The sequence below is a fragment of the Strongylocentrotus purpuratus genome, unplaced genomic scaffold, assembly GCF_000002235.5.
Source record: "Strongylocentrotus purpuratus isolate Spur 01 unplaced genomic scaffold, Spur_5.0 spur5_scaffold_7, whole genome shotgun sequence".
NCBI lineage: Eukaryota > Metazoa > Echinodermata > Echinoidea > Camarodonta > Strongylocentrotidae > Strongylocentrotus > Strongylocentrotus purpuratus.
In genome coordinates this window covers 35,967,535-35,982,104 of record NW_022145613.1, presented here as the reverse complement: position 1 = coordinate 35,982,104, position 14,570 = coordinate 35,967,535, and the positions used below count along the sequence as shown (strand labels likewise).

At 36.7% G+C, this 14,570-nt stretch overlaps 2 protein-coding genes across 2 annotated transcripts in view; one reads left to right on the top strand and one right to left on the bottom strand.

The window, feature by feature from the left end:
• The window catches only part of LOC590964, an 85,786-nt gene extending 78,185 nt beyond the window's left edge, over positions 1-7,601 (top strand). Inside the window, exons 67-71 of the mRNA XM_030973839.1 lie at positions 1,240-1,362; positions 2,419-2,573; positions 3,567-3,705; positions 4,159-4,249; positions 5,093-7,601. Of these exons, the coding sequence (XP_030829699.1) occupies positions 1,240-1,362; positions 2,419-2,573; positions 3,567-3,705; positions 4,159-4,249; positions 5,093-5,145 (561 nt within the window). The 3' untranslated portion in view covers positions 5,146-7,601. The remainder of the gene's footprint in view (positions 1-1,239; positions 1,363-2,418; positions 2,574-3,566; positions 3,706-4,158; positions 4,250-5,092) is intronic.
• A 596-nt stretch (positions 7,602-8,197) lies between these two features.
• Positions 8,198-14,286, bottom strand: LOC105447507. The gene is made up of 6 exons (XM_030974538.1): positions 14,196-14,286; positions 12,956-13,178; positions 12,166-12,296; positions 11,340-11,720; positions 10,772-11,016; positions 8,198-10,097 (listed from the first exon to the last, which is right to left on the bottom strand). Exons 1-6 carry the CDS (start codon positions 14,284-14,286, stop codon positions 8,838-8,840), a joined length of 2,331 nt encoding a protein of 776 aa, XP_030830398.1. The 3' UTR covers positions 8,198-8,837.
• Between the last annotated feature and the right edge of the window lie 284 nt (positions 14,287-14,570).

The following is a 14,570-nucleotide window of genomic DNA, read 5'->3' as shown; positions in this document are numbered from 1 at the left end:
TGAAGATTGTGGTAGTGGTGGTGATGGTGGTGGTGGTGGTGGTGGTGATGGAGGTGTTGAAGATTGTGGTAGTGGTGGTGATGGTGGTGGTGGTGGTGGTGGTGATGGAGGTGTTGAAGATTGTGGTAGTGGTGGTGATGGTGGTGGTGGTGGTGGTGGTGATGGAGGTGTTGAAGATTGTGGTAACGTTGGTGGTGATAGTGGTGGTGGTGGTGGTGATAGGGATGTTGGTAATTTGTATGGAGGTGTTGAAGATTGTGGTGGTGGTGGTGGTTAGGGGTGGTGGTGATGGTGATAGTGGTAGTGATGGAGGTGTTGAAGATTGTGGTAACGTTGGTGGTGATTGTGGTGATGGTGATAGAGATGTTGGTCATTTGTATGGAGGTTTTGAAGATTGTGGGGATGTTGGTGGTGGATAGGGGGTGGGGGTTGTAGTGGTAGTGGTGGTGATGGAGGTGTTGAAGATTGTGGTGATGGTAGTGGTGGTAATGGATGTGTCGAAGATTGTGGTAACGTTGATGAGGATGTTGGTGGTGGGTAGGGGGTGTAGGTGGTGGTAAGGGTGGTGGTGATAGTGGTGGCGTTGATAGCGATGTTGGTCATTTTTATGGAGGTGGAGGTGGTGGTGGTAGTGGTAGTGGTGGTGATGGAGGCGTTGAAGATTTCAGTGATGGTAGTGATGGTGATTGAGTTGTTGAATATTGTGGTAACGTTGATGAGGATGTTGGTGGTGATAGTGGTGGTGGTCATTTTTATGGAGGTGTGGAAGATTGTACTGATGGTAGTGAAATGGACATAGTCCCTATGAATCTTGCTGATGATGTGATGTATTGAAGATGCACAGTCAAATATATTTGTTTATTTCTTAAAGAAATGACAACAGTTGCCATAACAATAATTTAGTTTGATGGCTGCATTTAGTGATGATGTAAATGAAGATAAAAAATGAGAGAGGATAGGTATAAAATAGTTTCTTTTGAAGATGGTGATTGTGGTAATTAAAAAATGTTTCTAGTAGTAAAGTTGTTCTTCATATATTTGTGTTTTCTATTCATGTACATGTATTATACATGCACATACAATAATGGTTGGTCTATCTCCTTGTATATGTAATTGTATTGGTATAAAAAATACTACCTCACATCCATCAAAGTATACAATCCGGATGAAAAGAACAAAATTTACATTTTTGTCCACATGTTCTTGTTCTGAATGTCCTATTTCTTGATTCTTTTGCAGGAGAAGTGTGACAAGTATTGGCCAATCAACTCTGATCCAACCGTCTTTGGCAAGGTGATCGTCACCAAGCTAGCAGAACACACCCATGATACCTGGGCTGTCAGGGACTTCAGACTCAAAGTGGTGCGTTTTTCCGATCAAATCGTATCTTCACATATCTATCTGAATGATTAAGAAATATATACAGAATGGTTTCGGCAAAGAACTGTGAAGTGTTAGTTGTGTATCCCAATCAAAAGCAGCTTTGTTATTTCAGAGGTGGGACGGCTCGGTGATAGAGCAGTGGTCTTTTAAAAGGGGGTCCCGGTCGATGTGCTAGTGCCCTTTGGTAAGGCATTAATCCTCATTACCAAGTCCCTTTAAAGCTGTTGGTCCCTTGGTTGCTTACTTACAAGCATGCATACACATGCATTCTTAGCAGGTTAAACAGACAAGCAAACAATCAGATATTTGATTGAAATCTGTTTGAAAATATTTATCTTCTGACCCGCACATTTTATTTCTTTTCCCATGTCATGTATCAGTAGTAGGTATTGCATGTGGTACAGTTGAAAGAATTAAGAACCCACTGGACATTTGATAAAATGTGGTGTTTAGTGCAGACCCAGTGGTATATGACATGTGAGTCTATACTTTCCAGCCAGATATACAGTAAGAGAAGGCTTCAAGGCTTGTTCAGATATGATGCCGCCAAACAGCAGTATTTTATTAAAGATGACGTTAAAATGTATTGCACTTCAAATTTCTGTATCTTATAAGCAGAGCTCAGTGATTACGTGCAAGTCCTTTGTTGTGCGCAGGTGCCGTTCACTTTCATGTTTAAAAAACGCTGCAGCTTTTTCTAGGCAGTTACCGTGCCATATCTGAACAAGCCTTTATTTTTACAAAGAATAAGTTTGGTGTGCCCCTTCCCTACATAAAAGACTAGAAAATCATCACATAATTATCACTCCTAAATGACAATTGGAAATTGGGATCCTCTCTATGATGATGATGATTCACAGCATTTATATTGCGCCATATATATTTTAAAAATACATTCAAATTAAGGCATGAGCTCCTTCAATAAAGTTAGCATTTAAATGTCTGAAGGAAGATGTGAGTCTTGAGTGAAGCTTATGTGGATCTAACACACCTATAAAGCTAATCAATATAACACCTTGCTTTACTCTATGACAGGGAAGTGAAGAACGTCTGATACGTCAGTATCACTTCATCTCCTGGCCGACACATAGCACACCCAGGGTTAGCAGACCTACACTGAACTTTGTGAAGAACATCAGAGAGGAGCTAGAGTCACCCAAGCTCAGCGGACCCCTTGTTGTCCACTGCGGGTAAGTCTAGAGCATAAGGTGTAGGAGTAAGTGGATAAAGGGGTGGAAGTTTTGTGACATCAGGGGGGTGTTTCACAAAGACTAAGATCGACTTTAAGTTAGACTTAACTATGGTAGGCCATTCATGCCACTAGTTCTTTTAAAAATTCCTGGCATTGGTTTCTCAAGGGATGTACAAATCTACAGAATTTAGATTCGTTGATAGTTCATTATTGAAGGAAAAAACATTATCTAAAGATCATAAGTTAGAGAGCAATGGTGATAGCAACCAGTGGCATGAATGGCCTGTCATAGTTAAGTCCAACTTAAAGTCGATCTTACTCGTTTAGTAGTTGTTTGATTCATGTGATCACCAAAGTCTTAGATAACTAGGATTGGATGCTTAGCTTCACCAATGCCCAAGACGATAATGATAATAGTTATACATGTAAATGGTATATACTATTTATAAAGCATTTTAAAGAAAGTTTTCAAGATAGATGTCAGCCAACTCAAACAAGGAGGAGGCTAATGCTCGATTCTTTGGAAAAGATTATTTGCATGATTACTTTATCTTATAAACTATACATACATTCTGTACAAGTGTATGTGGTATTATACTAGTTTGTCAGTAATCAATTTGCATTGCACTTGGCAAGAGTATGATATACAGGGTTTTAAGAATATCCTATAGTGATCTCATACTACATGTTCATTTATTGTACTTCTTTTGTAATGTTCAAGGCTTCATGTATATTACATGATTTAATTGAGGAGGCATTTTATTTCAAGTGGCATAATAATAATAATAATATTCCGTGTTTATATAGCGCTCAATACATCGATACAACAATGTGCCTAAGCGCATTACAGATATATTATTACCCCGGTCATCGGATTCAGGCTTACCCGCACACAATGTATGCACATTTTCCACTCCCTGGGGAGCATTCCAGCCAGTCGCCATTTGAGACATTGCGTAGCCTAATATCCCTTTGATTGTTTGTTTTACAGAGCTGGTATCGGCCGAACCGGTGTCTTCATTGCTCTGGATATCCTCTTACAGGAGCTGAAAGCAGATGAGAGGACAGTCGATGTGTTTGCTGTCGTTGCTAAGATGCGCAGGGAGAGATGCTCACTTGTTCAATCACTGGTAAGTCACACACAATCATAACTAGGAAACGCAGTCATTTTATTGAAGTCATTTTGTACATGTTGTGGTTGATTATATTATAGATGAATGCAGAACAGTGCAGTAAATTACATATAATACAATTAAATAATTATACAGACATTTATCATGTGAAAAATTTCCACATAAAGATGGTGTTCAAGTCACTTACAATATGAACGTTCAATGGTTACAGTGTTCTGTGGATGCTAGTTGTTTTGTTTATGATAATTGAATGTTTGGGGAAATCTTTTTTTATATGATTTAATCAAAAGTAAATTTATTTAAAACTCATTTCTTAATGAAAGGTCTTTTGAAGTGTTAAAGACTTGTAGTTTGCATGATATGTGAATAGGAATGAGGAGTGGAGTATTAACATGACAAATTAAATGAACAGTGATGTTGATTTTTCAAATATTGTTTGTCTCTTTGCAGGTCCAGTACATCTTCTTGCATCGTGCACTAGCAGACTTCCTTCAGGGACAGGGTCATGGCGTTGAGGTCAGCAGCATTGAGAGATCAGATGGTATGTCAAAACCTTCAAATTTCCCTTTTAAATGTTTCCCTTTTAAAGATAAAGAAAATGTATTAAAAAGAAGTCAATGAAAAGAAAAATTAATGTAATGAAGTTCCTTGTGAAGGTTCTCCTGGACTGGACTGATGTAATTACAGCAATCCTCTCATTCTATTCTTATACTTAACTAAGGGGGCTTGGGCTCATGCCTCGTCCATCATTTTTGGCAGCAAATTTAAACTTATTTCATAAGTCTTCATATCAAACATTTGAGAATTAAAGGTAATACAAAGTTTTGGTCATATTTCAACAGGATTGGATTATGAAATTTAAAATTTGCATTACTATTGTGAAACCTAGTGTTACAATTTAAGCAACTTCAACAAATTTGGGCTCTAAATTGCTAAGGATTTCAAGAAATTAAAATATCAAATTTATCAGTGATTCCGATAAATTTCAAATAGCGCCTACGGCCGTACAATGGTAGCTGCGACCATGAAAATTTCGGAATTGCATTTCTGATACCGGTATATATTTTCCAAACGGGGAATAGAAAATCGGTCAATTTTAGTCCAGAAACATTGTTTTGAAGCTAAAGTAATATGAATCTTGAGAGGGAGCTATACAACATAACAAGTTCATTATTCACAATTTCATCACTTTAGACTCAATTTCAACCGCAACAACGATCATCGAATATTGTAGGATCGCATATGTACTGTATTACCTTTAAAAATACATTTTTATTCAAAGGTAATGAGAAATTATTTATTACCGCTGCCAATTTGAAAATTGTATCAACCAACATGTTATTGACAAACTTTCCTTTCTTTTTTTCTTTCTTTCATTCTTCAGCCGGGAGTATTCAATCCGATGAAATAGAGCAGATGAGTAATACATCTCTTTGAACACATCGCACAAACATGGAAACAAGATGAGATGTGCCTCATTTGCCAACAGTAACTAAATCTGTAATGCTATGATGTATTCAATACTTTTTAAAATTTGTTATTACTGTTTAGATGTAAATGATGTTGAAACCTTTTTAATTGAAAAAAAACAATAGGTTACTCTGTCAATATCATCATCTAGATTCGATTAATTTTCTCTCACTCTCTCTCCCTCTCTTTCTCTCTATTAAAAAGGCCCTTGCCAGTATATTTATGTCTTTGGATTTGTACTTGTAGTTGTATTAAGCATTACAAAATAAAATATCATTAAATTCAAATGATTTGATACCTTTGTGTTTGTTATATTGTAAGAAAACAGATAATAGTAATACCGAAACCACTTAAGTCGGGTTATGCAACTTTCAATTATTAAGGGATGTTACTCAATTTTGATCTCAGAAATGAAATGGGCAAGAAAAGTATAAAAATTCAAACGATGGGTCGATTTTGTCTGAGCTGATTTCATCTGTATATAATAGAAACCCTGCAAATACTTTCTTCACTGATGGAATTAATAATTACAAATTGTGATGTGGAGTGATATATTATTCAGAAACCTGCTTACGGTTCTGTTTCTGCTATGTGAATTGTTAACCCTGGCAAGTCTTTCATGAATACTGATTTCATTCAGTTTCAGTGATTATCATGTGTAACTCACATTGCATGTGTTGAGTCTTTCATAGAACTATTTCATATATTATACGTATACAAGAAGTATGGATTTGTATTGAAATAGAGTCATTATAACTTCATAGATTTGTGTATATTTTATGTTTATGTAAATCAAATTATTTGTAGAATTCAAATTGTGAGATAAACAACTCAGGGTATGTGGGCTTTTCTTATTTTGTTGTTCCTTTTTATTAAGTAGTATGCCTCATTTAAAGTGTAGTTTGTGCATTAAGTCTATTTACCTAATTATGAGTATTCTATTGAACTATTTACTCGCATATACTAAGTTTATTTACATTTCTTCTATATTGTTTTAATTTTTGCATGTAGAGATCAAAACAACTTTTGTATTTAAAAAAGAAGTCGCTATATTTTGGTACTCTAAAATCGGATACTGTTTAATTCTTTATCCCGTGAACAACATAGCCAATGAAAAGTTCCCCTTTGTGTTGTTTTAGACATTCCTGGATCTACCCTTAGTTCAGTGATGCAGTTTTAAATGTATTGTTACCAACTGAAATCATATTTTTCTTTGAGTTCTACCCTTTGGAGTAGATATATATTTTACTTTCCTCTCCTGCTTCTTCATAGATTTTTTTATTGTAACTGAATAATAATCGGTTAAAATCATCTTAAGATTTATATTTCCAAACCAATCAGAAAAAAACTTTTTTTATAATGAAAACTTTGTGATGAATGTTGAAGAATTGAATTCTTAAAAATGAATTGATATCACATCAGATGCTGGAAATGTATGTTTGATTAAATGATATGGGTTTGTCTTTTCAAAATTATGATATATATGGAGGAAAACAAATAACGTCATATCTATGTTGTCCTGTAAGAATTAAGAATACTGATTTACTTGTTGAAAATCATCATATTTATAAGTGAAGCAAAGTGTCTTTCAAATGTATATTTTTATAAGTTAGCAAGCATTGGAAATTAAATTATGTCTTTCAAACATTCTTTCTTGTAGGTGGTGAAGGGGCTTTTTACGCATTTTATTAAAAATATAAATATATATATATATATTTTTCATACATTTGTCACGATGAATATGATTATGATGACTACCGATTAACGGTAGTCCATACTACTATGTGATTCTAGAGGTGTTGTGGTCTAGTCCCTGCACTGTGGACCGCGAGATATAGGGTTCAAATCCCTGCTACAGCACTAATGTCCTATTGCAAGACCTTTACCTACATCCGCCTCAACTGAGCAGAGGTAAATGGGTACTCGGTAGGAAGAAATTCCTTGAATGCTTTAGGGTCTTAGCATTGCTTCTCAACTAAAGCCATGATAATAATATAATACTCTTTATTAATAAAAATGAGGGGATATTTGTTTTGTTATTATTATTATTATTACTACCTCTTGTGTACTAGTGACAAACCACATCTCATTATATTGTATCGCGACATTTCTTGTATCAAATGTTACCCAAGATAAGAAGTGATTATGCAAATTCCTTCATGAATTATATATTCCTAATCAGAGGTAGAAATCGGCATAAGGTAAACATAATCATGCCTCTCTCTTATACGCAATCGGTACAATATGTCCATATTCAATGTATAATTTCATAAGCTGAAATGTTATGAAAAGCATATGTATGTAATTGACATATGTATTATTTCAAATAGAAATGTACACTTGTGATTTGATATCAAAAATAATTTGTTGATGCTGGGTGAGGGATAATTATTTTATGAATAAATTATGGTTTACAATGGAAATGACGTATGTGAGTCTTATTCAAATTGTAGCATAAATTATATTGTTTTTCTCTTTCACTTCCTGTCTATTCATCTTCTATCCTCTTTAAAAAAAAAATCTTTGTTCTCAAAACTTCTTTTGGGCTTCATCATCTTTTATGCAATAGTTTCACACCATTTCATAAGTTTATATTGGTATAACTTGAAACTGATATTTTACAAAAACCACTCCAGACAAACCTTGAAATGAGACAAAAGGTGCGAGAGTTTCTCTTTAATACTTCAAGTACTTGAGTATTTCATTTATGAAATAGGAATGTCAAGCTACTATTATCAACCACTCAATGATTGACAGAAAATAAGTGTTGTGACCGACTGCTAACCTTTCCAACTTTGTTTCAATAATGAAATCATGAAATTTCGGTTTCCAATTTATCTGTGTAATAATTTTGCTTTGAAGCTCAAAAGAAACTTCCTTAGTTGAAACATACTTAACAGTACACGAGACTCCCACTCAGGCGCGTACGCAGGGGGGGGGTGAGCCCCCCCCCCCCCTTGGTATTTTTTTTTTTATTATAAAAAAAAAAAAAAAAAAAAAATCATGCCCATGGCTGACCTAAAAAATTGTTAAACCCCCCCCCTTTAAAAAATCCTGCATACGCTACTGCTCCCACTGTAGCATCCATACACCATACTGATGTACATGTGTTGTTGTGCATGCCTGACATATCACCACAAGGTAGAGCTATTATTACAGTCGGGTATCCACAGGAAGTGTTAAAAAAATATGAAATAAAGCGATAATCTGAGTTTATCTTGCTCTTCTTCACATTGAGGCTGATGTAGGCTAAATCTTTTACACATCCGTTACGCAGCAATTATATTGATCTAAGATTCGAAAAACGGATTCTACGGGAATCTCTTTTTCTCACTTTTGCACATGACACTGATCCTAATAAACAAAGATATACTCCATCCTAGAGATTATTTGCCAGCACCATCAGGCAAGCTAGAATTCGTCATTTTCAGACTTTCACAGATTTAAATTGAAAATCGTGGAATTTTCCCCACTTCCTTTCTTTTTCTTTTGTTTGTTTCGAAATGGATTGAGCAAACCATTACGAATTTAAAATCGTACAATATGATGTATACAACATCATATCAAAAAGTAAACATCCGTGCCATTTATATGCAAGAAGTTGTATGCTTCTTCCTAATATTACAACTGTTTGCTTTCCAGCATCATGATTCACTTATCTACATTCCATTTGAAGTAAATGTGCTTTTGACGAGCTTTGTTTTTTTTATACTGGCGTAAAGATCTTTAAGATCCGAACCAATTACACTTTCATCGCTACTCATTGTACTCTCATCGTATCCATGTAAAGTCTCTTCCTGGTGTCCTCTTGTATCTTCATTGTTCTCAAATTGAACATTGGTTACAGGAACTTGATGTTTATGCGTCAGGATGTTTGCCATTTTGCCGTGTCGAGGCGGTATTTTAGGTAACGGTCTGCCTGAAACATTTGGTAGCATAAACCTTGATGATAACCCAGAGAATCCTTTGAAATAAGTGTGAGTTACTTTCTTCTCGACAGCTTGGCCCATTTGTGATATTTCTTGTTCCCTGGTTAAAGTTCCGAATTGAATCCTTGGATGACAGTCATCGGGTCCGGTTGTCGCAGTGTCAATCGAAGTCGAGTTGTCGTCATGTCTGCGTCGAGGCGGTATGGGAGGCAACGATCTGTCTGAGCCATTTGGAAGCTTAACGCTTGAGCTTAACCTGTTGAAACCTTTGAAATAAATGTGAGATACTTTTCTCTCAACAACTTGGTTCATTTCCGATCCATCCACCTGTTCTATAGACAGTGTTTCTGGTTGATTCCTTGGCTTGCCGCCTCTGCGTTCGGCTTCAAATTGTCCATCATCACTCATAGGTTGTGGTGAATTCCTTTGTGCTACCCGAATTACTGGAACAGATTCACTATCAGTTGAAGAAATTGAACAACTTATATCCATAGGATCCACATACTCTGAGTCCTGGAGGACAGAACTACCTGTGCTTCCCCTAGTAACTCTCTCTTGAATACTAGTCGATCTGAAACTACTTGCAGGACTCCAGCTTGAGCCATTCCAGAACGCGTTTCCTATCATTCTCCATGAGATTCGTCTGCTTACATTGTCACCTTCACTTTGGCTGGATGTTCCGTCGCTAAAAACATCGACCACACATTTGTCCTGGGAAATTTTCGGATGGAAGGAAGTCAGTTGGCTTCCGGAGGGCGTGTTCCTCAAAGCTGGAAGGCTATCCTTGCCAAAGTGAGAACCGAAAAGAGTACTGATCCTGTATGATCTACACGAGCTTAACGATGAAGTATAATCGCTGTATAGTGATGAACTGAATCTGGAGCGACCAGAAGAAAAGGACCCCGAGGAGGACATTCCAAATGACCAACTACCGCTTGATGTTTCGCCAGTGCGACGAAGAGAATTATAAAACCGACCAAGAGAATTCGTCTGAAAAGGAAAGAGATGAACAAATGATTCATAAATAAAATTTGAATCTTCAAGCGTATAGAAGCAACAATCAACTTGTACAATATAAAAAGCAATTATATTCATTAATTTCCACAGTGAGCTTAAGATTCTATGTATGAGATTACCTAAAGCAAAACGTTTAAAGAATTGGAACTGATGATATGAAGAACAACTAGAATTAGGAGTTCAATTAGAGTTACAGGTAAATATACATTCATATCCGAAAGATAGTATTTACACCACATCCGAGGGGGGGGGGGGGGTTGTCGCATGGAAAAGAAGGTAAGCATGATCACTATATTTCATAATTGTGAATTTCTGACTAGGAAGTATGTGGTCGTGAAATGATATAATAACCCTGAAAATGCGTGGCTCTTCTGTTATCATACCAATATTGTTCTTCTATCGGCTCGATATTTCAATGCGTTTTGAGGGGGGGGGGGTGGCGATAATACTTTATTAAACGGTATGACCAAACATAACTTTTACTGCAAGGGGTTCACAGTTGCTCCATTCATTTTTATTTACCAGTTGTAGTGATAACTTTTCGAATTGGTTTAGCCTTTTAATCATTGATAGGGAGGGGGTTATTCAACTTTTCTATAGGCAGATGATGTGGTCATGATTAAATTAAATTAAATGTCATAACTTACCGTTGATCCTGATCGGGGTATCGGAGCAGTTCGGGTGTTGATTTTGGACACAACGCATCGAACTGCGAAGATGATAATAAGAACCAATACTGCGATAGCGATGATATGTATACCTGTGATAAGCAGGTAGGATTTCGTCTCATTTCTCTGGCCTTCATTCCTGAATTCAATCGTCTGAAGTGGCGAGGAAAGGGTTGTTCGTGTTTGGTTTTCAGTAGGTGGTGTAGTTGGTGTAGATGGTATATCTGTATTAGAAAAGGAGTAATACAATAATGAGATAGTTAAAACAGTGCCTTATTTTTCCAATAGGATGCAGCTTTCCAGTTAGTAACCGTCGATTTAGTTTTAGGGCCATGTTGATCTTTTACATTCTGGATGACTATATTTTATATTATAAATCAATAGAAACGTTCTGGCCCTGGCCTGATTCTTCAATAAGTTCGCACAATGTTTCACGCCACTGAAGGTGATTATGTGTGTTTGTTTGTTCGCTTGGGGTCTTATCCAAACGTTCAAATACATTAATATAACAATAATAAATGCATGTTGAACAAAGATCTTAACAAACCTTTGATTATTGTTCCATCGCTCAGATTGGCAACTAGTTGTAGAGTGAAACCTGGTTTCTCATTTGAGTAGTCAGATGTGAAGATGATGGTGAGGTTATTCCCCTTGGTCCGGTACGGGTATTGAGATAGAAACCATGGTTTCCTTTGCGCCGTGAAGTTGGACCAATCCGATCTACTGAACGGAGCTCTGTCATCCTCTCTCATGAAGACGAAGTCGTGTCCCTCTTCCAACCAAAGACTCGTCATCATCGTCGTGATCACACACGGAAGCTCGGTCGTCACCCTCCAAAGACGGTAACCGTTGTTACTGTAGTTGACATTTTGTGTGGGATAGGTTAGATCGTAAGGTGATGCAGTCGGGCATGGCAGATTTATATCAACTGTATAAAAGGAATAACGAAAGTCAAAAGAAAAAATAAAGCAAAACATATCAGTAAGATTATTAGTTATTTAAAATTAAGTTTTACATGCTGAAGGACAATGAAGACAAGAAAAGATGTGAAACATTTGGCAAAACTTTTTAAAAAGCCATTTTCTACCTCGTGTTTGCAAAATGTTTTTTTCACTCCTTTTAAACAAAATGGATAACATTTTGTAACAGTATTGAACGAAAATTGAACATATCCTAGCCTAAACAGTTATACCAATATTCTTTTCTGACAATAATCTGTTCTTTTACAATACATGCTGAGGCAAATAATTATATAGACAATTTTTCTTTCAGATCAAATTCCTAGGTGAGTAAAACACAAACAGATCTATACTATACAATAGTTTGGGCAAGTTTGAACTTGTTTAATTCAATATTTACTTCTTGATATATACCTTTTCTCTTCTCAGCCTGGATTGAAAATGTGATGTTCGGCGGACGGTGTGAAATGATATCCTTTTTTATGTTTAGCTTCATCCACATACCCCTACTCGATGATATGACGTCATTAGGGAGATTCCCACCACTAATATGATTCAAGAAAGACAGAGATGGAGGGAATGGGAAGGGAGATCGAGAGAGAGAGGGGGGTGAGAGAGTGGGAGAGAGAGAGAGATGGACACCGAAATAAAGAGAGAGAGAGGGGGAGAGAGAGAGAGAGAGAGAGAGGGGGGAGAGGGAGGGGAGGGGAGAGAGAGGGAGAGAGGGAGAGAGAGAGAGAGAGAGAGAGAGAGAGAGAGAGAGAGAGAGAGAGAGAGGGGGAGGGAGGGGAGAGAGACGTGATAGAAAGGGGAAATAATAAAATGGTGATTAACACGTTATATAACTTTAGGCTAAGGATTAGAACTTGAAAGAATAATATCAACCAACCAAAAAGTGTTTTAGCATACTTATTTGTGCCTACCCCGCTCCCTCTCCCCTCCCCCCCCCCCCCCCCCCCCTCTCTCTCTCTCTCTATCTATTCTGTCTCTGTATCACTCTATCTAAGTCATTTGTGACTATGAGAGATGGGGCAGAAATAAATAGAGAAGGAAGGGAGAACAGAGAAGAGAGAAGGCGACACATAGAGAGAGAGAGAGAGAGAGAGAGATAAGCAGAGACAGAGAAAGAACGAGACAGAGACAGAGAGACAGATATTATAGACAGGATGGTTGGCAATATTAGACAAAATGCGACAAGTTATACCTGAATGTTGCCAACAGACTGTTTGTTGAGACCTCAGCGTCATCTCCTCGATCACCGATCTCAAGAAAGTCATATCCTCTGGTCAGGTTGAAATGTGAGAATTTAATCCTCACTTGGTAGTCGTCATCAGGGGCAAATATCATCCAACAGTAATCATAGTCTACATCATGGCTTACATTGATGAGTCCTTGAGTTTCATTCAAATTGTAATATGCTGGTCTACCTGTAAAAGAATAAACATGTCAAACCTCTTAGCAAATTGATATTAACATATCTATTTTCTAATAACAAATCTAAAAATATACATGATTCATGTTTCAGGGACGTTGCGGTCACTGGAGAAGATCTCAGGCAATATTGGCAGAGTTGACATAAGTTAGTACATGAATATGAATAGTCGATAGCCACATGGCTCAGGGAAATGGTTTCATGAGCTCTTTATTACATCATCAATTACCATCATCAATCACTGCACATTAAACCAGTCTTATTGTGTTTGTGAAACCATAACCAAGCTATAGAAACGAAATGACAAATTAGAGTCAGTACTTGTATTGCAAACTGTTACATCTGTATAGGGCCTGTATAATATTATAAATATTATTCTAGTATCAAAATATTAGCAGACAGAATGAGAGCGAGTGAGGACCAATTTTTCACTCCCTCTGGGATGTATATTTAACAATGATAATAATAATAATAAAAGGTTCTTATATAGTGCTCAAGTCTGCCAGACTTAACACTCCTGGCACTCCACAATTCTTTAGCATGACTGCCAATGTGGCGCTCTAACATTTCAAGGAATAAATTCCTGCCAGGTACCCATTTATATCACCTGGGTCGAGTGTGGCAAATGTAGATTAATGTCTTGCCAAAGGAAATTAGTGCCGCGACGGGACCATTATTGGGTTACGGATACAATATCGCAATTTGTTGTATAGATACAGACCCTTTACGTGCAATTTTAGCGCTTCAATGTGATGTAATCATTCAAATTACGAATTGCTTATCTTTTGCCCGAATATTTTATTATTGACAGTTTCTAAACCTAGTACGCCTATGGACTCAACTGACAGTGATCGTCAGATATTTCACCTTCTCAAATACTTCAACATCAAGAGCATTTTTGTTGAATTATTCAAATTATTTCTAACCAGAAATTTTACTTTTTCAATGGAACATGAAAATGTTATATACCGAATATGCTATAAATCTGGAAGATAATGTGTAGAATGCTTACCTCTACAATGTTGTTCCTCATGTTCGTTAGCGTTCACATTGCCGCAGTAAGCAAGCAAACTGAACAAGATGAAGATTGTTCTGTATCGCATCGTAATTAACCTTGCACTCGTCTTCAATGTTCTGGTGAATCAATCAGTTCCTATACATACAGTCCCCTTGTGCTCCAGAAGAAACTTTAAATCTCGGATTAGTAATAGACTATATCACTTGAATCACTTGATTAAACTAGAATTATTTGGCCGCCGACGGAAATAAAGATGAGCGGGATCGGTATGATATTTTAGGAAAATAATGATTATTAACAGAAAACCAACACAAGATGACGCATTTAACTCATATGTATACAGTGCATTGCTCTATTAAGGAAGCTTTT